At 47.3% G+C, this 22,255-nt stretch overlaps 1 protein-coding gene across 2 annotated transcripts in view; it reads right to left on the bottom strand.

Annotated features, from left to right (window-relative positions):
- Positions 1-22,255, bottom strand: part of Hsd17b2 (hydroxysteroid 17-beta dehydrogenase 2) — a 67,497-nt gene that overhangs the window by 12,824 nt on the left and 32,418 nt on the right. For both annotated transcript variants that reach the window (XM_085681784.2, XM_048437366.3), the window contains exons 2-3: positions 19,150-19,362; positions 10,074-10,259 (exon numbers count right to left, since the gene is read on the bottom strand). In XM_085681784.2, the coding sequence (XP_085537910.2) occupies positions 10,074-10,259; positions 19,150-19,362 (399 nt within the window). The remainder of the gene's footprint in view (positions 1-10,073; positions 10,260-19,149; positions 19,363-22,255) is intronic.

The raw sequence follows: 22,255 nt of genomic DNA, 5'->3' as shown, positions 1-22,255 counted from the left end.
TTCCCCAGCTAGTCATACTCAACTTTTTCACATAATAGCTTCATAGCCTGCATGGCTCTATAGTGCAACGCTTCTTAGATGAAAGTGTGCTTCACAACCCTGGTAGTACTTGCTCACCTCTGGGCCTGATAGGATTCCACTGAACCTAAGGCATCAGAATCTGCAGGCTGACCCTTTAAGTGCACCCCAACTGATTCCTTTGTGTTTGAATCTTGAGGGGCTGCCTTAGGGTTTGGGGCACATGTTCCTGAAGAGGACCTTTCAAACTGAGGTCCTTAAGGGTGGTGTGGGTGACGGCTTTGAGTGAGGCCTATGTTGAAAATTTGATCCTCAGAAGAACAGTGTTGGGAAGTGGAGCCTCGTGAGTGGTGATCAGGCCTGATGATGTAAGACGAAGTATACACAGGATCGCAAAATGGTGAGTCTTGATAGTCAACTTGATTGGATTGAGACCTGCCTAGTTTAATAAACGGATCAAAGTCATTATCTCAGGAATGAGTGCATTGCCAAAGAAGGTGTCCAGTTTCTCTCTTCTCTCTCTCCTCTCTCTCTCTCTCTCTCTCTCTCTCTCTCTCTCTCTCTCATCCTTGTATCCTTTACCTTTCCTTTCCCCTCTCCCCAACCCCTCCCATCATGAGATGACGCAACAGGAAGGCCCTTGCCAAATTCCTCTCAATCTTCATAACTGTAAACCAATAAATTCCAGTTGGTTATAAATTACTGTGGTGTTCTGTTACAGCATCAGCACAGAAAGAACTGAGACACAGGAAATATGATGAGAGATTACACTTCACATTATCAACCTAAAACAAACAAAAAATTGCCTTGGATCAAACATTTAAGATGTATTTGTCACCAGGCATGTCATCCCAGCTTCCTGAGAGGCTGAGACAAGAAGATCAAAAGTCTGAAAACTACCTGTCCTATAAAAGGGGTGTAACATAAGCCTAAGCAACATAGTGAGATTCCATTTCTAAGTAAAAGAGAGAGAGAGAGAGCCCACTGGGGATATGGCTCTCAGCCGCAGAAAGTTTGCCTAGCATACGGGAAACTTTTGGTTAAATATCTTATCCCTAAAAAGCAACATTAACAAAAGCTAGCCATATGTGTCCATTTTATTATGCAAAATTACTATTAGGCCACAAAAGTGGCCTTGTCGTAGGGGTCAGCATCATTGATCCAACCCTATATGGATATTCATGCTACCAGTTAAGGTCTCTGATGAGATCAATGCCGGTGTCTGAGAAAGCTGGCTTGACTGAGAACGTGCTGGAACTTGAGGAGTGTCTGTGTTAGCAACGCTCATGTCTGTGAGGGCAAGTGCACAAGTAGGTTTTTCAGAAACGATTTGCTCATGATGACTCCAACCTAAAGAATGATTTCGTTCATTGGATTCAAACCTTGAAAGGACATTGGAAGCTGGTGTAACTGTGGACCGTGGGGATTGATGGGAGGAAGTAGGTCACTGGAGGAAGTAGGTCGAAGAGTCTATCTTGGGGCTGCGTCTTGCCTTTTGATACTGCTCTCTTCTTGCTGGCTACCATGAAGTGAACAGCCTCTTCCTCCATGGGTCCCTACCACCAGAGTGTTCTGCCTCCACACTGGTCTGGAACAGAGCCAGGGCCTATGGGCTGAAGTCTCTGAAACCATGAGCTAAAATAAATCTTTCTTCCTGACAAATTGGTAGATGTCTTGTCACAGTGACCGGAAGCAGATTAACTCAGGATCCGTGGTCAAGAGTCACAGTGTCGCGAAGCTTTTTTCCTGTCTGAACTTACGTGCCCCTTTCTTACCTAGGCTGTTAGAAGCTCTAATTTGTAAGTTTTAATTTAAATTTTATTGTGGTAAGGACACTGTTCTAGCTTTGTTTCTGTTGATGTAATAAAAAGCACACCAACCAAAAACGAGGTAGGGAAGAAAGTGGATTATTTGCTTTACACTTCCAGATGACAGACAGTCCAGCATTGAACGAAGCCAGGGAAGAAATTCAAGCAGAGATTTGATCTAGAAACCATGAAGGAAAGTCTGCTTGCTGGTTCATCCTTAGCTAGTTTTCTTGTACAACCACAACCATTTGCCTCGAGAATGGTGCTGCCCAGAGTGGGCTGGGCCCTTCCAGGTCAATAAAAAAAATCAGGATGATCCCCTGCAGGCCAACCTGACCTAGGCAATGGCTCTCTCTCTCTCTCTCTCTCTCTCTCTCTCTCTCTCTCTCTCTCTCTCTGTCTCTGTCTCTGTTTCTCTCTCTCTCTCAGAACTCTAGGCTGTGTCAAGTTGATAGGCAAATGCTAAGAGATCTCCTCTCTGTGTGACTTCTGAAATACAGTGTTGGCAAGAGTATTAATGCTGTACAACAGATTTATAGAACTTGTTCACCATGCATTACTAGGACACTAAAAGACCTGTTATTGGGGGACTAAACAAAACATCCCTTATGCTGAGCTGAATCTCTCTCTCTCTCTCTCTCTCTCTCTCTCTCTCTCTCTCTCTCCCTCTGTGTGTGTGTGTGTGTGTGTGTGTGTGTGTGTGTGTGTGTGTGTATGTGTGTGTGTGATGTATAGAGATATTAACCGTCTCCAATCTAGGACTATAGTTCTCACCAGTCACATGTTACGTCAATGTGGGACTTCCAGCCTCCAGAGCTATAACTACATTTCTGTTCTTTAGCTTCTTGGCCTATGGTATTTCATGATAACAGCTTAGGCTGACCAACACATCCGATCAGCAGTATGACCTATTTCAGCCAAGAACATACAGAACCACAGACTCTTTCCACCTCTTCTAGGCCACAATAACAAACTTATCTAGTGGACATACCATAAGTATATTTCCCCCCAACGACCTCCCACATGTGTGTGTGTTGTGTGTTTATTGTATGTGTGTGTGTGTTTGTGCATTGTGCATGAAGGTATTTTTGCATTTGAATGCATGTGTGTCTGGAGGCTTCCTCTATTGCTCTTCACATTGTTTTTTGAAGCAGGGTCTCTCACTGAACCCAGAGATCACTGATTGACCAAACTGGCTATCCAACAAGTTCCAGTAATGACCCAGTGCCAGAGTCACTGCAGACCATTAACTTGGCTTTTTCGTGGGTGTCAGGGATCCAAACTCGGGTACTCATGCTTGCAACTGAGCAGATTCCTAAGCTCCACCACTTCCACCTCTGTGGCCCACTAGTGACTGTGTCTCCTGCCCTGGGTCCCCTGCCTGGCAATGGAATAAACTGAGAATGCAAACTTATCCTTCCCTAAGAATACGCTGGAAGCTTCTCTTGCCTGCTAACCTGGGTAAGTAGGTAATGTGTCCTAAGATCCTACTGGTCAGTTTTGTTGTTCTTTGAGAATATATAAAGCCTTGGACACACCACCATCATCAATACCTATATAAAGAGACTGCTTGTCTTTTTACTATTTTTAATTACGTATGTGAGTCTGTGTGCAAGCATGTGCACATACATGAGTAGGTAAGCCCATGGAGGCCAGAGGATCACTGACGCTGGGGTTACATGCAGTTGTGAGCTGCCTGATGTGGGTACTGGGAACCTAACTTGGGTCCTCTGCATGAGTAAAAGGAGCTTTTAACTACTGAGCCTTCTCCCCAGACCCAGGAGCCCCCTTTTTATGGCTTGAAGCTAAGGTGTGATTATGTGGGAATTGAAGAAATTAAACTTTTCAAATAAATTCCCCAGCAAGACAGCAGGGGGCAGAATACAGCAGCCTTTCTTTCCTAGAGGCTCCAAGGGAAAGGTTCCAAGGTCACAAAAGCTAGTGCCTCTCCTAGCCAGGGTTACACAGACCTAATTTCAGGAGGACACCACAAGGCCTCTCGCCCAGCTTCTGATGCTTCCAAGATGGACTGAAGCTGACACTGATAACAAGGTCCTCTCCTCTGGTCTGCTTTCTCAAGCTGAACTACAAACCTACCCATGAGCTCAGGAGAGACAGGCTTGCTCATTCCTCTGAGGAAGCTCACAGAAACTTCAAACAGCATTTGATGGTCTCCTTGTCATTTGGAGGTCTCTGGGACTGTGACAAGCCTCTGGGTAGCCAACCAAAATCAAGGTCCGGAACCTTGTTCCGAAAAGAATGAGTAGCAAGCGAGAAGCAGCATTGGGAACACGCAGAGCCGCCAATTCTCAGCTCCCGCTCTAGAATTAGTAAGTCAGAAATAGGAAAGTGAGGACCACCCCCCCCAAAATATCTGTTATTGGGGCAAAACATAAACTAACGTTGCATCACACAAAATTGTCTAGAGTGGTTATTTTAAGGTATATGATTCTGTAGCCTTATACTCTACTTCTTAGTTGAGTGACACCCCTGGCATCCCCAAAGCCAGGTCTAATTTTCTCCTATAGAGCACATTTGTCTTTTTTCTGAAGGGAAAGTGTCTGCATTCACACATACTGCTGTGCTTGCTTTGGGTGATGTTTCAACCAAGAGGCTTTCCCAATTCCTGGCTCAGAAGCAATGCAGCACGCAAATCCTCCCCACCCTACAGAGAGAAGACAATACGAAAAAAAGCAGTTTTCCCCCTGAGCCAAGTGGCCGCCACATGGATAAGCGGCAGAACCTGAGGATTTGATCTGTCACCAAGAGGAGGCGGTGCTGCTGGCTTCTAGGGAGTTAAGGACGTGGGTGTTTCCAGTCTCTCCGCAATGTACAGGACAGCCTCCTGCTCCAAATGTCAAGGAGTCAGAGGTAACGAATAGCTTCCCCACACGTCCTAATGTCCTTGAGGCTGTCCAGGTTCTTCATCACCTCCGTGTGACAGCTGACACTAGAGGCGGACAAATGAGTGTCCTGCCTCGTGTCACCAGCTGATTATAGAAGATCAAGATTCAGATTCTGCTCGACTCGAAACCCTTGTGGGCCAAGTCAAGTTCCAGAAGAGCTGGCGTCCAGCTGTTCTCACTCAGGGACACTGTGAGGTTGCAGACAAATATTTACTTTGATTTCTTAAGAAGAAAACTGTCCAGGAACAGCTTTTAGATCACTCTTTCCCAACTCTTTAAATACCTGGTTAAATATTTATCCAACTGCCTTGCTGGGATTGGAGTTGGAGGACTGAACTTGTGCTATGCTACTGCAGGGAAGCGTTCCCAGAATGGGTATGAGCTCGGTCCTCCCACTCCCTTTATTCTATAAGGGAGAAAATTAGGCCTGGCTTTGGGGATTCCAGGAGTGTCACTCAACTAAGAAGTAGAGTGTACCCCCCAACTTTCTAACCTCCAGCTTTTGACAGATTGGAAATAATTGATGATTTGCTAGAGAGCCATCCATGGATCAAGGTCCCAGGGCAGAAGGTGGAACCCAAGGAGAGGGAGGAGTTAGAGAAGGAAATGATGAAGAACAGGGTGAGTGAAGAAAGGAAAGACAGGAAGTTAGAGAAGCTGACTGCTTCTTCCATCTGTAAGAGCTCCAAACAGGAAATCAATGCCACCGATAATATGTATCGTTAATTCTTCCTCTTCCGCCTCTGCTTACTCGTGACTCAAGAAAGACAGACTCTACCAAGGTTCTCAGATCACTGAACATCTAAAAATCAGAGGATGTGAAAGGAACGTGCTGGACAGGAGAGCATGGGAAGCAGAGAAGGGAAGAGTCACGACTGGGAAGGCAGAGAAGACAGAAGGAAGTGGACCAGAGGTGAAGGGACAGCAACCGAGGATGCTTGAAAAATAGTGGGGTATCGGAAGGGGATTTGCATTAAGGGGTGTTTGTATGAGAGTTACCCTCTCCTCCATCTTCCCACTAACAGTTCAGTAAAATATGTTTTCTGGAGTTGACTTAGACTTTGTGGGGTGATTAAAGAGCTAGTCATTCATTCAGGAATGGGAAAAGATTGAGTAGTGGGGCTGGTAAGATATCGTCACTTGCCCCTAAGCCTGGGGACCTTAGTTCAATCCCTGGGACCCACATGGTAGAAGGACAGAACTGACTTCCAAAGTGGTCCATTGACTGAAAGTTTACCATTACACATGTTACACACACACACACCACACACACACAAAATAAATGTAATTTAAAATAAAAATAAGATTCAATAAGGTTTAAAGAATGAGCAGATATTTTCATGCATACCCAGGTTACATAAAAGTAGGGGGACTGAACTTCAGATGTGAAGGGAAGGAAAATATTTGGTATGGACAGGGCATTAATATAAATCACAGATAATAAAGATTTCCCCACAAAGAAAGGGCTAAATCAAGACCGCAAAACCCATATTTGTTACTGCAGAAAGAGTGTCTTGTTAGCCATCCAGCTGAGAGGTAAAATTAACAGAAGATGTCATCCAAGACACCTGCTCAGACAGCTTGAGGAACAGGGGGCTTTGACTAGCGACCTGCATTGAGTATTGGAAAGCGAAGTCAGCCCAGCATTTTGGTAGGAAATGTAGAAGTTCCTTTCTTGTAATAAAACTGTGACCGACCTAGAGGCATTTGATCTGCTATCTACGTCAAACCAGGCATATTAGCTTCCTGTTGCTGCTGTAACGAATTACCTCAATGTCTGTGGGTGAGTCTCGCACTGTTTGTCAGACCAGCCGCTCCCTGCAGCAGCTCTGGTGTTGCTGGGGTTATTAGCCCTGCAGCCACAAACGATTTGAGAAGACTTTTACATTTCAGCTCAACTCTTTCTGGCTTGTAGAGATTTCAGACTCCAGTCTGATAGGTCCAGATAGCCAGGATTCCTGTCCAGACAGACACTATTAAGTAGTTCCCTGTTTCTACCTGCTTCTAAACAAGAAGCCAGTAGCAACGACACCTTCCAAGAGCTTCATCGTCAAGAAGTTGACCACACTAAATGGTGACTCTTGTGTATGTGTAGATTATGGGTTATCTTTTTATATATCTTTTATTTATTTGCACATGTATTTGTGCCTGGGCGAATTTCTCTGCACCCTGTGCACACAGAAGCCTGCAAAGGTAGGAAGAGGGTGTCAGATCCCCTGGAGCTGGAGTCACAGAGGGCTGTGACTCACTGTGTGGGATCTGGGAAACAAACTCTGGTCCTGCACAAGAGCAGTAAGTGTTCTAACCACTGAACCATCTCCCTAGCCCCATGGATTGTTCCTTTATACCTTCCATAGGTTCTTTAGCTTCTCTGGTTCTTGTGCAAACCTAATTGTTCTCTCTCTCTCTCTCTCTCTCTCTCTCTCTCTCTCTCTCTCTCTCTGTGTGTGTGTGTGTGTGTGTGTGTGTGTGTGTGTGTGTGTGTTGTGTATGTATGTACTATGTGGTAATTAAACACATGAGTGGAAACATGGACACACTACACACAAGTGTGTGTGCACACGTAGAAGCCAGAGGTCAACACTGGGGATGTCCCTCAGATTATCTCCACCTTATTTTTTGAGATGAGGCCTTCTTGAATCTGGAGCTCACCCATTCATCTAGTCTGGCCAGCAGAGGAGTTTCAGGCATCTCTCTGCCTGGTGATAGGATTATAGGAAGTTGCAGCCACAGCTGGCTTCTCACACTGGTTCCAGGGATCCAAACACATCCCTAAACTTACACAGCACAGACTCTACAGACAAGGCTATTTCCCTTGCCCTAATCTAGCTCCTTTTTTTTTACCCCTCAAAATAATTCTTATTGCGTCACAAAATTCTCCATGATGTCCCAAGACATTCATCTTTGGGGCTTCTGCCAAATTCCATCAATGCGTTACAGATGGCATTTTGAGCCCTTTTCCAGAAAACTCCATGGGTTGAACCCCTCGCTCTCAGTCTCATGGGCATTTGCAGGGACCCCTAGGTTGAAATAGGTCCCTAACTCCTATGGCATCCTCATAGGGGGAGACCCTGGGAATGCAGGCACTCAGATAGGACAAACACAATGAACACATGACAGAAGGTCCTTGAAGGCCCTCACGACAGACTCAATGAGAAAGCAACATTACGGACCTCTTGATCTTGCCTTCCAGTCTCCAGTATGGTAAGAAGAAAAGAACCTGATGTCTAAGCTACCACCCTTCAGCCTTCAGCTATGCTTTGTTCCGCAGCCTTAGCAAATTAATACAGAGGGAGAAGGGTAATGCCACCGCACCTGGCTTTTTGATATAGGCTCTGGGGCTCTAACTCAGGACTTCATAACTATGAGACAAACATTTTCCCGACTGAGCCCACCTCCTGAAGCCCTTATTTTGATTTTGAACCGTCATGGGACCAAAAGCTGATTACAGAGGTAAGTTCAATGTGAATTCACCATCCTCCTGCCTCTGCCTCCCTGGTACTGGGGTTACAGGCAGGCACCACAAGGCCCAACTGCATTGGTTCACCTATTTATTGATGCCATTTTTTGCCAGATACTAGGTATGCAGCCCATACTCTTTGTTAGGGACCACTGAAGTAAACCGCCACCAATGAAGGGATGGCCCAAAGTAAGAACAAAGACAACAAAGAGAAAGGCAGCCTGGTCAAGGAGCCAGGAAAAGGCAGCGATCAATCACTTCAGTAAACATTTGCAGAACGGATGAGTCGGGGACCATGAGAGGCCCTGCCAAAGGCACCAGAGGCTACCCTGTCAGTGGGAGAGGGGAGGTTTCCAAAGAGTGTGAAGGTATAAAGGCCAAGTTCAGAACAAAGACAAAGGTAGAGTGGTGTGTGTTGGCTGGGGCCTGGGAAAATGGCTTAGCTGATAAAATGCTTACTGTGCAGGCATGAGGACCCAGGTTCAAACCCAGTCCCTTCCATTAAAAAAAAAAAGGAGGGTTGAAATTGACGTCAAATCCCTCAGTACTAGGAAGGTAGAGACTAAAAGATCCTTAAAGTTTGCTGACTGGCCAGTCCAGCTAAGTCCGTTAGCTCCAGGTCCAGTGAAAGATACTATCAAAAACTATGGTAGAAACCACCTCCAGCCCCCATCGACTGTGCACACACATGTGCAAGTATACACACATAGGCATGAATGCACGCACACACACACGCACACCCCTACAAAGATGCTACAAGTGGGATTCCTTTAGATTCATTAGTGTGTGAGAAGTAGCAAACTTCTGGAAATAAATCCGGTTTTCTCACAGAAGGTAAACAATAATTGCTCCTAATCATGAATCAGGTTGTTTTTCTTCCCCCATAATCCTTTCAGCCCTCTCTCTTTCACTTGCTTATACCTCGAGCCAATCAAAGACTCCAATCAAAGGCACACAGCAGTTAATTTTAAGGAAGTGACTGAATTAAAGCCAGGAAAGAAATGTGCTAAACAGCAACAAGGGTCTCGGAAATAAAAATAAATAAATATCTTTCCCCCACCAAAAAGAAATTCTAGAACTGTTGTTCACATTGCAACACACACACACACACACACACACACACCAATACCAGAAACCTAGTTGGACCGTTCATTTTTACAAACTTTACCTAGAACCAACTAATCTAACAGGGAGATTAGAAGGCAGGAGCTGAGCGTCTAGAGACCAGACCTGTTTGACTTCCCTCTCCCACCCATGCAGAAACCTGAAAAAGACTCCAGACGGTCTCCCATAGCTGAGGAAGGCCTGGGGAACTCCCGTGTGCAAATGTCTATGGGTGAAGGCGAAGAGTGGCAACCCAGGCAGAGGCCGTTGTTGAGGGAATAGGAGACCCCCCAGGTTGTTGACACACCCTGCACCCAACCCACAAAGGTGAGGACAGTATCACGGCTAACCCCAGGGCATGGACCCAGGGCACCCAAGGTGCACACAAAGCAGAGCTCCTCACTCTTTCAGCTTACAGGAAATAGCAGTGAGCTGTGTTCAGAGAAGGCCGAAGACAAGCTTACCGAAGCAGCAGAGTCACCTGCACCCCCTGAGCCGTGTTGTCCGCAATGCTTACGTGTCAGCGATCACAGTATGAAGACACCTAAGAGTCTCCAAATACCCAGCCATGAACACGGTAATTAGCAGAAAGGAGAAAAGTGCTTTCGCATGAGAGAATTCAAAAGGAAAGAAAGGTCAACCGTGAAGATACAGACTGACTCATTGTGATCCAGCCGGCTTTTGTGAGCCTTACTCTCTTGTGTAGCCTACAAAGAGTGAAAAGCTCCACATCGTGTGACAGGCACCACGTGACCACATGCCACCAGGCTGACTCACCTCCCAGGCTGCACACATTCACTAGCCTCCCCTTGGATCTCCTGAGGAGAGGCAGGAACACCTTGGTGACCTCCACAGCTCCGAAGAAGTTCACGGCCATGCATTTTCTATATTGGGCCATGGGGATGAGTTCCGCGTCTATTGGATACTGGAAGATCCCAGCGTTGTTGACAACAGCCCACAGCCCTGGGAACAAAAGCAAACAGCGATGAGAACAGGAGAGGCTGGAGCACGTGGGGAGTTCCACACACCAAGTTCTGGAACCACCAGACCCCTTTGAAATGGAAGCTCCAGTCAGATGACAAACTTCCTAACCTCGGTCTCCTCCCATATTCCCAAACCTCCCCGTGATGGGGCACTGTGGGGAGGGGGGGGGAGATGTGTACACTATTAAACAATGCTTTTGGAGATCCTCTCCTCTTAAAATTTCTTGGGGGTGGTTCCACGCACGCCAGGATGCGAATGTAGAGGTCAGAAGACAATCGTAGGGGTTTGATGGAGGAAGGTCACCTGTCTATGTGTTACTTTCATTGGTTAATAAAGAAACTGCCTCGGCCTTTGATAGGACAGCAGCTTAGATAGGCAGAGTAGACAGAACAGGAGGCTGGGAGAAAGAAACAGAGTCAGGCAGTTGCCATGACTCTCCTCTCCAAGACAGACACAGGTTAGGATCTTTCCCGGTAAGCCACCTCCTCGTGGTGCTACACAGATAATTAGAAATGGGTTAGATTAATATGTAAGAGTTAGCCAATAAGAGGCTAGATACAATGGGCCAAGCAGTGTTTAAAAGAATACAGTTTCCATGTAATTATTTCGGGTGAAGCTATCCGTGAGCTGGACGACGGGAAATGGCTTGCAGCGGATCAGGAAGCGGCCCACTGCTCCTTTGACAGGGGGTGGTTCTCTCCTGTTACCACGTGGATCATAAGGACTGAACTCAGATCTTCAGGCTGGGCTGCAGGCACCTTTACTCACCGGGATGTCCTGCCAGCCCAGTTCCTCTTTTGCCTGGTAGTCCTTTCCTACAGCCAGGAAGTTGGATAGTCACCATTTATGGAAGCAACTGGCACAACAAGAGGTGAATTCCCAGTATTGAAGTGTGCCTGGTCTTAAAGCAATGGTTCTCAACCTGTGGATTGCAACCTCAGATATCTCTCAGATAGCCTGTATGTCAGCTATTTACATTATTCATAACAGGATTTGTAACAGAGTCATAACAGTAGCAAAGTTACAGTTATAAAGTAGCAACGAGGGCTGGAGAGGTGGCTCAGAGGTTAAGAGCACTGACTATTCTTCTAGAGGTCCTGAGTTCAATTCCCAGCAACCACATGGTGGCTCACAACCATTTATAATGAGTTCTGGAGCCCTCTTCTGGTCTGTAGGCACACATACAGACAGAACACTTATACATAATAAATAAATAAATCTTAAAAATAAAAAAATAAAGTAGTAACAAAATACTTTTATGGCTGGGCTTGCCACAGCATGAGGAACTGTATCAAAGAGTCACAGTATCGGGAAGGTTAAGAACCCCTGGCCTAAAGTTTCGAAGCCTGCTTTCTCCTCGCAGGAGTATGGAAAGACTCTATTAACACATTGCAGAATGAGATGCTTGGCGGTCCTCCCCCTCTCTGAACTAAAAACCTAGGAACAAGAAGGAAAGTTACAACAGTAGGGGTGACTGTGATGTCCCTAACACCATGCGCCCTACTTCCTGGTCCAGATAATGTGCCTCCTTGAGAAGCTTCAGAATCACAGCACAGCCGGTTCAGACATTCTCCTGGTCCCACCACCAGAAACTCTGAGTGCACATAAGATAGGTTCCAAGCATCTCTTTCTGCTCAGTCCTGCGGGATGCTGATGCTGGAGTTCTGGACCATCCTTGGAAAATCTCTGCCTCCAGCAGTGCTGTCGAACCCTCCTGGTATATTAGGATACTGTCTCTTCACACAGCCCCAAGGCTCAAGCTACGCTCCCTCACCCCTAGTCTATTAGATCAACCTGTGGGGATGGGAAAGAGACTGGGGGTGAGTGGCATTTAAACCTTGCCCAGGTTCTCGAGAACCACCCCCTAGAGAGGGCGGAAGAATGATTACAGTAACTGTAAGTCAAGTAAGGCTGGAGATAGCTTAGCTGGGAGTTTTCCAATAGTTTTGGATTGCTCAGGCCTCCCCTTTTGTAACAATGCACTTGGAGGCCGCGTTTCTTCATCTGCACCTATTACACACACACACACACACACACACACACACACACACCTGCAAACTATGCATCTAGCAACTTCAGAAGCCCTCTGCCTGCCTCGTGCTACACATACTCCCATCCCCCAACAGCAGTACCAGTACCAGTTCCCCCACCCCTGGTAGCAATCGTATTCAGACGGTTTCTATTCAAGCATATTCCCCACCTATCCAGGTACAGAGACCAGGAAGGGCTGATTCAGCCTGAACTGGTACTGGGTATGTGTGCAGCCCTTCCTTCCCTTAGGTCTCTGAAACAGAGATGCCACTCTTTAGCCTGGGACCTGTGAGTACTGTCACTCATGTGGCCCGCTGTCAGTCTTGACAATGTGTCCCTCTGTCACCTGGCTCCCAATAAAATTACTTTGATTCTCTGAAAATTGGTTTGAGCTTTGGTTTTCAATTCTTCAAATGAGAGGCCGAGAGCCTTAAAACCCCCAGTTCACACCAACACCCAGTTACAGTCCCACAGGGATTTCTTTCTGTTTCGAAGAGTGAGGTTCTGCCGCACAAGCGGGAGACCTGAGAGGAACAGGGGTGATAGGATCCAGGGGTGATGGGCTAGACAGACTTGAACAGATCCTCTAGGTACCTGGAGCCTCAGCACAGTGCGCAGCAGTCGATCTCCAAGTGTGGTCCACCACCCACCCCAGCAGTAACTTGTTAGAGATGTACATTTGAGGCTAGGGATGTGGCTCAATGGGTAGAGTGCTCACGTAGTGTGCACAGAACCCAGTGGCCAAGCCTCAGTACCACAGGAGCCAGACATGGAGGCACACACCAATAACTCCAGTACTTGGGAGGTGGAGGTAAGAAGATAAGGAATTCAGCTCCATCCTTGGCAACACAGAGAGTTTGGGACCAGTCTGGGATATATAAGACCCTACCACAAAAAAGAAAAAACTCATTTGTGTGTGTGTGTGTGTGTGTGTGTGTGTGTGTGTGTTGTGCACTCTGTGAATGATACAGAGGCCAGAAGTGGGTGTCAGACTCCCTAGAGTTGGAGTTACACGTGGCTTTGAGCCAGGGTGTGGTGCTGGAAACTGAATCCAGGTTGTCTGAAAGAGCAGAAGGCCTCTCCACCACTGACCCATTTCTGCAGACCAAGACTTTAATTTTCAATGGGGCTTGCAGTTTGAACAAAAAACATCTTCATACTGGGCTGAAAGGTTGAAACTGTCAATCAGAAAGTCTCAAGGTGCTGCATCTGCTATGGTATACCATCCACAATCCAGAGGCATAGTCAAAGTCAGCACTGTGGTACGGGTGGTGCAGCTCCATTAGCTTCTGTCTGGTGGCAGAGGCAAAGGGGAAGCCGCCAAGCTATACATGAGGACCTAATCCAGCCCTGTGCGCTTTAGCAAGGACCGACATGAAACACTGACCACCAAGACCATCAGATGCTCTGTCTCCAGCAATTTCAATACTGCTCCCCAGAGAAACGAGAGCAGGCTCAAAATCCCGGCATCTCTTTACCTCATCGCTGAAAGATGGTCCTAAGCCCAAACCAAGTTGTATCGCAGAAAGTAAAACTACATTTCTTGGGAGCCAGAGTTTGTGATCTGAATTCACAGGCACTGGGTGAGCATTTAACCGGGAAGAGGCTTACCACCCAGAGAGGGCAGCAGCTACTAAGTGGGGGATGAGTGCAGAGAAGGTCTCTTTCCTAACCACTTTGCCTCATGTGAACCTTAGACTAGTCAACATAGAGCCCGAAAATGTTCTAGAACAGGTATCATCCACCCTCTTCTGTAAAAAGTTCTATGGTTTAGATATGGACGGCCCTCTACCCCCAATGGACTCGGGGTTCCCCGGTACAGAGTCTGGATCATGAGAAGGGTCTGACTTAATCAGCTAAAATCAACCAATGGGTTCATAGCTGTATGGACTACTTGGGACACGGTAGAAACTGTGGAAGGTCGGGCTTTGTTGGAAGAAGTGAATACTCACTCTCTCTCTCTCTCTCTCTCTCTCTCTCTCTCTCTCTCTCTCCCTGCCTACCATAATGTGAGCAGCTTTGGCCCACTTCATGCTCCCACTGGGATGCCCAGCTTCACCGTGGCCCAGCAGCAATGAAACCATGAACCCTGAAAATCTTTCTTCCTTTAAACTGATCCTCTCTGGTGTTTGCCGCAGCGACAACATGCCGAGTACAAAGGCCAAACACTTACTCCTGCAGGCCGGCTAACTTCACCTCTTCCACTGTGGCACAAAGGAATACAGAGGTGCATGCAAACGGGGGAGGCTGTGCTCATGTAAACTCCTATTTATGAACCTTGGCATTTGAATGACATGTAAGTTTCATGTAAAAAATTGCTCTGATTTGAGCATTCTCAGTTCGTGGGCCGATGGGCCAACCAGAACACGTAGCAGAGGATGATGACAGCCTTTGTAACCTCTTTGTGGCTGGAGGATCTGTCTTCTAGATCTTCACAAAATGTATAATAAATGACTGTGGACTATGTGTACTATTGTGCCATCGACAAAACTTACTGCTAACACCTAGCAATATTCTGGTACTTGTTAACTACCATAGATTTCTAAACTGGCCAATAAACCCATCACGCGTGTGAGACCCAGTAACCGCTTGGTAATAATTAACATCCACTAGCAATGATCGATAGGCTAACACTAAATCAACAGTATGCTCTGCAGGAGTATGATGTAATCATGAGTCCTCTGGGAGACCTGCTACTTTAGCCACAGATTCTAAGTGGTTCTTTCTTGGTGATCCTGTGGCTCCAGTTTCTCTTTAAGAAGACTGAAGTTAGAGAGACCTGGAGTGAGCAGGCTGGTGGGCCACCCATTCTGGCCCAGGGGACAGCTGCCTTTCTCAATGCTAACTGCAGAATGACAGGAGTTCATGACATAAAAATCGAGTCCCCACATCCCTTCATGCCTGGGTACCACCATGGTGTTTCTGTGTCTAGGACTCATCACTCCTTCACTACATACAGTCAGTGCTGCCCTGCTGAACCTCATGAAAGGATTCCGCATCCAGAAATTCTTTGAGTGATGAGTACAGTCCTATTGGATGGTCAAAGATAAGGCTAGGAAAACTCTCTAGAAAAGGCTAACTTGGGGACTGGAGGGATGATACAAGGGTTAAGAGAGCTTACTCTTGCAGAGGACTAGAACTGGGTTCTGAGAACCCAGATCAGGTGCCGTGGTTGCTCTCTCTGTCTCTGTCTCTCTGTTTCTTTCTCTGTCTCTCTCTATCTCTCTCTTTCTGTCTGTCTCTCTCTGTCTCTCTCTCTCTCACACACAGTCTTTTTTTTTTTGATTTATTTGTTTATTAGATGTACAGCATTCCTTCCATATGTGCCCACATGCCAGAAGGGGGCGCCAGGTCTCATTACAGATGGCTGTGAGCCACCATGTGGTTGCTGGGAATTGAACTCAGGGTCTCTGGAAGAGCAGTCAGTGCTCTTAACCACTGAGCCATCTCTCCAGCCCCCCCGCACAGTCTTTATAAAAAATAAAAGAAAATGATGGTGCCATGCTAATCTTGCTGAGAAATAATTCCCAATAACTAGCAATCTTTCTCTCTTCATATCCCATTCATGAGCAAGTACTTAATGTTCTAAACGTTGAGCTGGGAGACACGGGGGCCTTTACTGAGCATGGTTTGCCTGTTCCAGACTCTTCTATTTTCTTTTCTATAATTGTCCTTCGGCTACAAAACAAGACAGGTCCTTTGTACTGTGAAAGTCAGCTGTGAGCAAGATGAAACCTGGAGTACCCAAGACTGCCACATACATTCTCCAACTGGTGAAGGCTAACCCTGGTGAAAGCAGAACTTGAAAGCAGAAACCAAACCCCGGTGGCATTACGGAGTGCCTGGATCCAGTTATGTCTGGAACCACTAGGCCTATAAGCAAGCAGGTTCTTTCTCCGTGGTCAGCACATTTGCACTAGGTTGAGTCACTTCCTCTGAGTGAGTCTGATATGCTCATGGGTCTTATTCTCACAGAAACTGATAAGAAGTGGGAAAGGAGCAGGCCTTAAAGTAGTGAGTGAGGCATCGTGGTGAGCCTGGGAAAGGAAGCAGCACAGCTCAGCTCCCCAGGCAGTTAGGAAGGGATGGCATGGGTGAGCCATCCCCGCGGGAGTTGGGAGCGTCTGTCACAGAGACTTTGAGCAGAGAGACTTCACTGGCAGAGAGATAAGTCATAGGAAAGGGGGTAGAGATAGAAAAACCAAGGAGGTAGAAGCTGAACTGCAGCAGTAGAGAACGCCACTCTGTTCTCTAGAACGTCCCAGAGGGTACCAAGTGGACCATCCCGCAAAGAAATGGTTTGAAAGGCCATTATCCCATGAGACTTCTATCTTTGTTAGGGTGTTTGGATTGTGCGTGGGCAGAAGGAGAAGCACGGGGCCAAACAATGAGCTGCGCACAAAGCAAATCACAACCGGAGTTCCTTGCCCCAGAGAGTCCACATTCCAGAGGCTCTGGAGAATGGGTGGCACTGGAGAGATGTGCGTTATGAAGATTATGCTTCGTCGGAGAGTGATGGAGAAGTACAGGTGGGAGAAGACCACTGGGGTACCCAAGCAAGGAGGCCATTAGGTACCTGAACAAGCGGCAGGGAGGCCACTGGGGTACCTAGAGAGGGTCACTAGGGTACCCACACAGGAAGTAGGGAGATCATTGGGCTACCCACACAGGAGGCAGAAAAGTCAGTGGGGTACCCACACAGGAAGTAGGGAGACCACTGGGCTACCCACACAAGAGGCATCAAAGTCATTTGGGTACCCACACAGGAATTAGGGAGGCCATTGGGGTACCCACACAGGAAGTAGGGAGGCCATTGGGGTACTCCCACAGGAAACAGCAAAACCATTGGGGTACCCACACCAAAGCTGGTGAAGGCCTACAATGAACCACTACTTTTTGGAGATGTTGAGAAGAGGCTGGGTGACAAATATCTAGAGGGCAGAACTGACAGAACTCCAGGTCAATAGGGCAGAGAGATCAGAGTTAGAGGTTCAGTGACCACCCGCCAGGCCACTGACTCCAATGATTGGATATGCAGGAAAGCAAGCCAATTTTCAGGCTAGCTTTAGGGAAAAGATAACAAGGTCAACGCTGAAGACAGTGAGGTTGTAGGAAGGCTTGGGAGATCATTTAGTGTGTTTCAGTATAGATGTGAAGAGGCACAGCCAGGTGGGCTATGTAGCTTTGAAAGGTATTAGTGTAAATTAGTTTTCCAACGCTGACCAAACATTAGCATCACCTAGAGAGCTTTCAAAAGTAAAAACTGCTGATGGGGCTGGGAGATGGCGTATTGGGTAAGATGCACAGTGCAGAAGCAAACAGACCTTCAGCCCCCACACAAAGCTGTGCTGTAACACCAGCACCAGGGAGTGTGGTAGGGAGACAGATGGATCCCAGGGTCTTGCCAAAATAGCAAACTCTGTGTCAAAAACACAAGATGGAGAGAAGACAGCTGACATTGACCTCTAGCGTGTGCATGCTCGTACAAACATGAACAATCTCAATCTCTCTCTCTCTCTCTCTCTCTCTCTCTCTCTCTCTCTCTCTCTCTTTCATTGTTGGTGTCTGAGTCTCTCCTTGAGTAAGCTGCAGCAATTGAACTTTGGGCTGGAGGCACTCAGACACCCCCGAGCCGTTTAACGCCCCAACGCCACCATCTTACATTTCTGATCAGTTCCTCAATGAGGAGGCTCTCACGTTCACCTCACATTGGGTTCCACAGGGTATGTACCCCACTCTGGGGACAAATATGGGCATTTTTTAGCCCTCCTTCAATGTGCAAAGGACAGAGAGCCCTTGGCATAAAGATAGAGTGGTTGGATCCAGGAGTGGGGAGTGAAGAGCCACAGGTGGATCCAGATGGGAAGATTCGTATTTAATGGAGGGATAGAGGAAGAGATCTATCCAGGAAGCAGAGAGAACAACCAGCAAACAACAGGGGAATAAAGGGCAGGCTGGAAACTCCAAATCTGAGCAGAGAATGTCCTCTTAGAACAGTTCAGAGAAGATAAAGTCTTTGGTCTTCAAGAAGATAGTGGTAGCTCTGGCTAGAGCAGGAAAGGAGATATAGTGAGAACCACCATTCATGTGACCAGGCATAAAGCCATGAAACCAAATGGAGAATTGGACACAAATGAAAGAGAGACAAGACAGAGCCTCCAGGAGGCACATGGTCCTGCGGCTGTTTGTCAAGCTGGGGAAGATCAATGCACGCTGATTTTGCTGGAAGAAGGCAAAGAGCTGGAGGTAGGAGAGCAACCAGAGGGATCAAGAAGACATGGGAGGGAGATGATAGTGTACGCTGAAGGAGGGGGTGGGGCATAGCTCAGCTGGTAAAGTGCTTGCTTAGCCAGCAAGAGGGCAGAAGTTAAATGCCCCAAAATTCACATCTTAAAAGAACCTGTCACAGTGACCGGCACTTGTAATCCCAGCAGTGGGGAGGCAGAGACAGGTGGATCCTTCGGGTGGGTTCACGGGTGAGCCAGCCAACTTTGTCTACCTGCTGAGTTCTAGACTACTGAGAAACTCTGTCTCTAAAGACAACATGGGTGGTACATCTGAAACAATAGCCAAGGTTGTCTTCTGCCCCTGCCATGCACACACGCATGCCTGCATACACATGCGCACATACACACTCCCACACATGAATTCTGTACATTCTATGAAGAGAGAATCTGTATCGGAGTCACTCCTGACATCTTTGTGTCTAACAGGCTCTGGCACATGGCACGGATCCAGGATCCAGGTCCTGGTGTGATCAGCAGCCACGGTCATCAGAGGCGGTGACAAGAGATGGGCTTTGGTGAGTGGGGTGAGGAGGAATGGAGGAAGTCAGTACCTTTGTCTTTGGTCTTCTCTGTGACTTTGCTGTGAGCATCTTTTATCTGTTCGAGCTTGGTGACATCCATCTGGAGCACCAAGAGGTGCTCGGAGCAGGTTTTTCTCAATTCCTCCGCTCCTGAGCCTTTCGCGTCCAGCACTCCGGCAAACACTCTGAAGCCCAGCTTGTCCAGGTGCTTGGCCAAGGCATGACCGAAACCAGAATCAGCACCTGCAAGAGTCAAGACAACACAAGCTGAGCTCAAAGCAACTCTATAGGAGAACATCACGAATTGGAGTTCATTCACGAATTGAACATCACATCCCATGATGTTTGTGATGGTCTCTGCTCCCTGGAGAGAGAGAGAGAGAGAGAGAGAGAGAGAGAGAGAGAGAGAGAGAGAGAGAGAGAGAGCGAGCTGGGGAAATGTCTTTGGTGGCTAAGTTAGAAAACAGCTGGGGAAGTCGAGACAGACAACTTACTCTATGTAAAGAAAGGGATGCTGGCAAGCTTTCAGTGAGCATGCGTGGCAAGGGAAGGTTGGAGTTCAGGGATTATTGACAAAAAAAGAATGTAACAGGACAAAAAATACCAGCATGGGATAAGTCTCTGTATGTGTGTGTGTGTGTGTCTGTCTGTCTGTCTCTGTGTATTTGTCTGTCTCTGTCTCTTTGTATCTCTGTCTCCCTCTTTGTCTCTCTCTGTGTGTCTCTCTGTGTGTCTCTGTCTCTGTCTCTGTCTCTGTCTGTCTGTCTCTCTCTCTCATTGTTTCATACAAAGTATCAACATGTAGCTCAAGCTGACCTTGAATTCCTTCTGGAGCCCAGACTGGCCTTGAGCTCATGGCAATCCTCCTGCCTCAGCCCCCCAAATGCTGAGGTTAAGGGAATGAATCACCACACCTGTCTTGTACAGTTTTCCATCTTTGTGAAATTTCTTTATCTAACGGCCTTGCAGGTTTCATGGAGATCAGCTGGTTTGAGAGTAGGAGGAAGGATGCGAAGAGAAAGGGCAGCGTGCCCAGTGTCTGCAAACACTGCCCAGAGACAACAGGAAACCACGCAGGAATCTGAGCACATTCTCTGCGGTTCTCATGTCAAGGCGTCAAATGTCACTTCTCTCAGGATTTCACGCTCCGTTTCGGAGAATGTTAATGGACTCTCGGAAAAATGGCCTTGTACCCACAAGTGTGAGACAAAAATGTCTAGAATTTTAAAGCTGAAGACCACACGATCATAACATCAGCCTCGGGGCCACGGTCATGGGACATGTCAAGCAGTTGACGAGTTTATCCGTTGAGGACGTAAGACTCATTTGCCTCTAGCCGTGTCATGTGACTTTCCTGCAAGCCTTGAGGGTGCCTCTTGGCAGTGGCTAAGGGCTCTCTCGTCAGGCAGCCACCCAGACAGAGTCCACATTTGTGCCCCACAAAGAAGGATATGAATTACCCTGAGAATAACTACGTTAGAAGCTGGTTGCAGGGAAAGCCAAGTGTTTGACAGGGCAGCCGGGTGGGGGAGTACATCATCTCATTTTATGCTATTGCTGCCGTTAGCACAGAGGGATATTTGGGGGCTTCGGAACTTAAAGGCCTTGATTTCTCTCAAAGGCTTGCATTGATATTGGGCCACCAGCTTGCTCCCCCTTCCGAAACCTTACCATTCTGCTCTCAGAGCTGCAGGCATGGCTGGTTGGGAGTGGTGCCAGCCCTCACCAAGCCAAGGTGCCTGGTGCTCCCTGGACCACAGAGTCAAGTGAAAAAGACATGTATTGATCCTTTTTTAATCTTTAATTTACTTTTTTAGACAGAGTCGGTCTCACACTGTAGCTCAGGTGAGTCAGGATGACTGGTCTCAAATTCATGACAATCCTCCTGCCTCAACCTCCTAAGTGCTGAGATCTCAGGTATGGTGGACAATTTCACTCCCAGATATGGACCCTAGAAAAATGAACACATAGAGTACACATGGACATCCATGGCTGTATTGTTCACAGGAGCCAAGAAAAGGAAATGGACCAAATGCCCACCACCTAAGGAATGGGTAAACAGAGGTGACCTATATATACAAAGGAATATTGTCCATCAGTAAAAAATGGAATGTAGTAACGATACAAGTTCACAACATGGCTGAACTTTGACCACAGTTGCTGGGTGACAGAAGCCAGGCAAAGGTGCGTGTGAACAAGGAGTGTGAGGTGCTGACTTTGACCACACTTTCTCAGGGTAGAGAATGTCCTTGAAGGCATCTTCATAGGCAGGACTTTGGAAGATAAACTTAGGATCTACCTAGCCCAGAAAAGGTCCCAGGGAGAGCCTGGCACTGAGTAGGAGTGAGTTACAAAATGAGAAGAGGCCACGATGAACTCAGCTTAAGGGCTGGGACTCTGGAAACTAGCCAGGGTGAAGAAATCCCCCTGCCCCCTTCTGTTCTGGGAAGCGGCTCACTACGGTGATCCCCCTTCTAACCAGCATAGTGGCACAGACCTGTTATTCTTGTTTCTTGGAAGGTTGAGACAAGAGGATTGCAAATTCAAGGTCTGCCTGGGTAACTCAGTGAGCCCCTACCTCAAAACAAAATATCGAAAATCAGGCTGGGGAGACGGCTTAAAGGAGAGTGTCTGTCTGGAAAGTGGAGGCCAGGAAGAGTGAATCTCAACTTGGAAATGGCCTCCATCAGACTGGCCCATGGGCATATCTGTGGGAGGGTCCAGGCCACTATAGGTAGCGTCACTCTTGTGCAGCTGATCCTGGGTTGGATAAGAAAACGGGCTGAGCAAGGGGTCCGGAGAGAGTCAACGGTCAGCACCCTCCTTGGCCTCTGCATCAGCTCCCGCCTCCAGGCTTGTGCCTTGGGTTCTTGCCCTGACTTCCCTTCGTGGTGGCTGTGACCTGGAAGGATAAGCCAATTAAACCCTTTCCTCTCCATGTTGTTCTTGTCAGTGTTTCATCAAGGTGACAAAAAGCAAGCAATGACACCCCAGTAGCCCCCTCCAAACGTAAGGAACCCCCTTCCTCATAGGAATCAAAGGAGACTCATAAATACCTCCTTTGCTGGACTAGGATAAAATCTGACCCAGGGTCTCCAGATCCCTTTCTCTGTTGAAGGATTGATTAGCCAACCTG

This window comes from Myodes glareolus, chromosome 22, assembly GCF_982192425.1.
Source record: "Myodes glareolus chromosome 22, mMyoGla1.1, whole genome shotgun sequence".
In the NCBI taxonomy this organism is placed as follows: domain Eukaryota; kingdom Metazoa; phylum Chordata; class Mammalia; order Rodentia; family Cricetidae; genus Myodes; species Myodes glareolus.
This window is presented reverse-complemented; position numbering and strand designations above follow the sequence as displayed.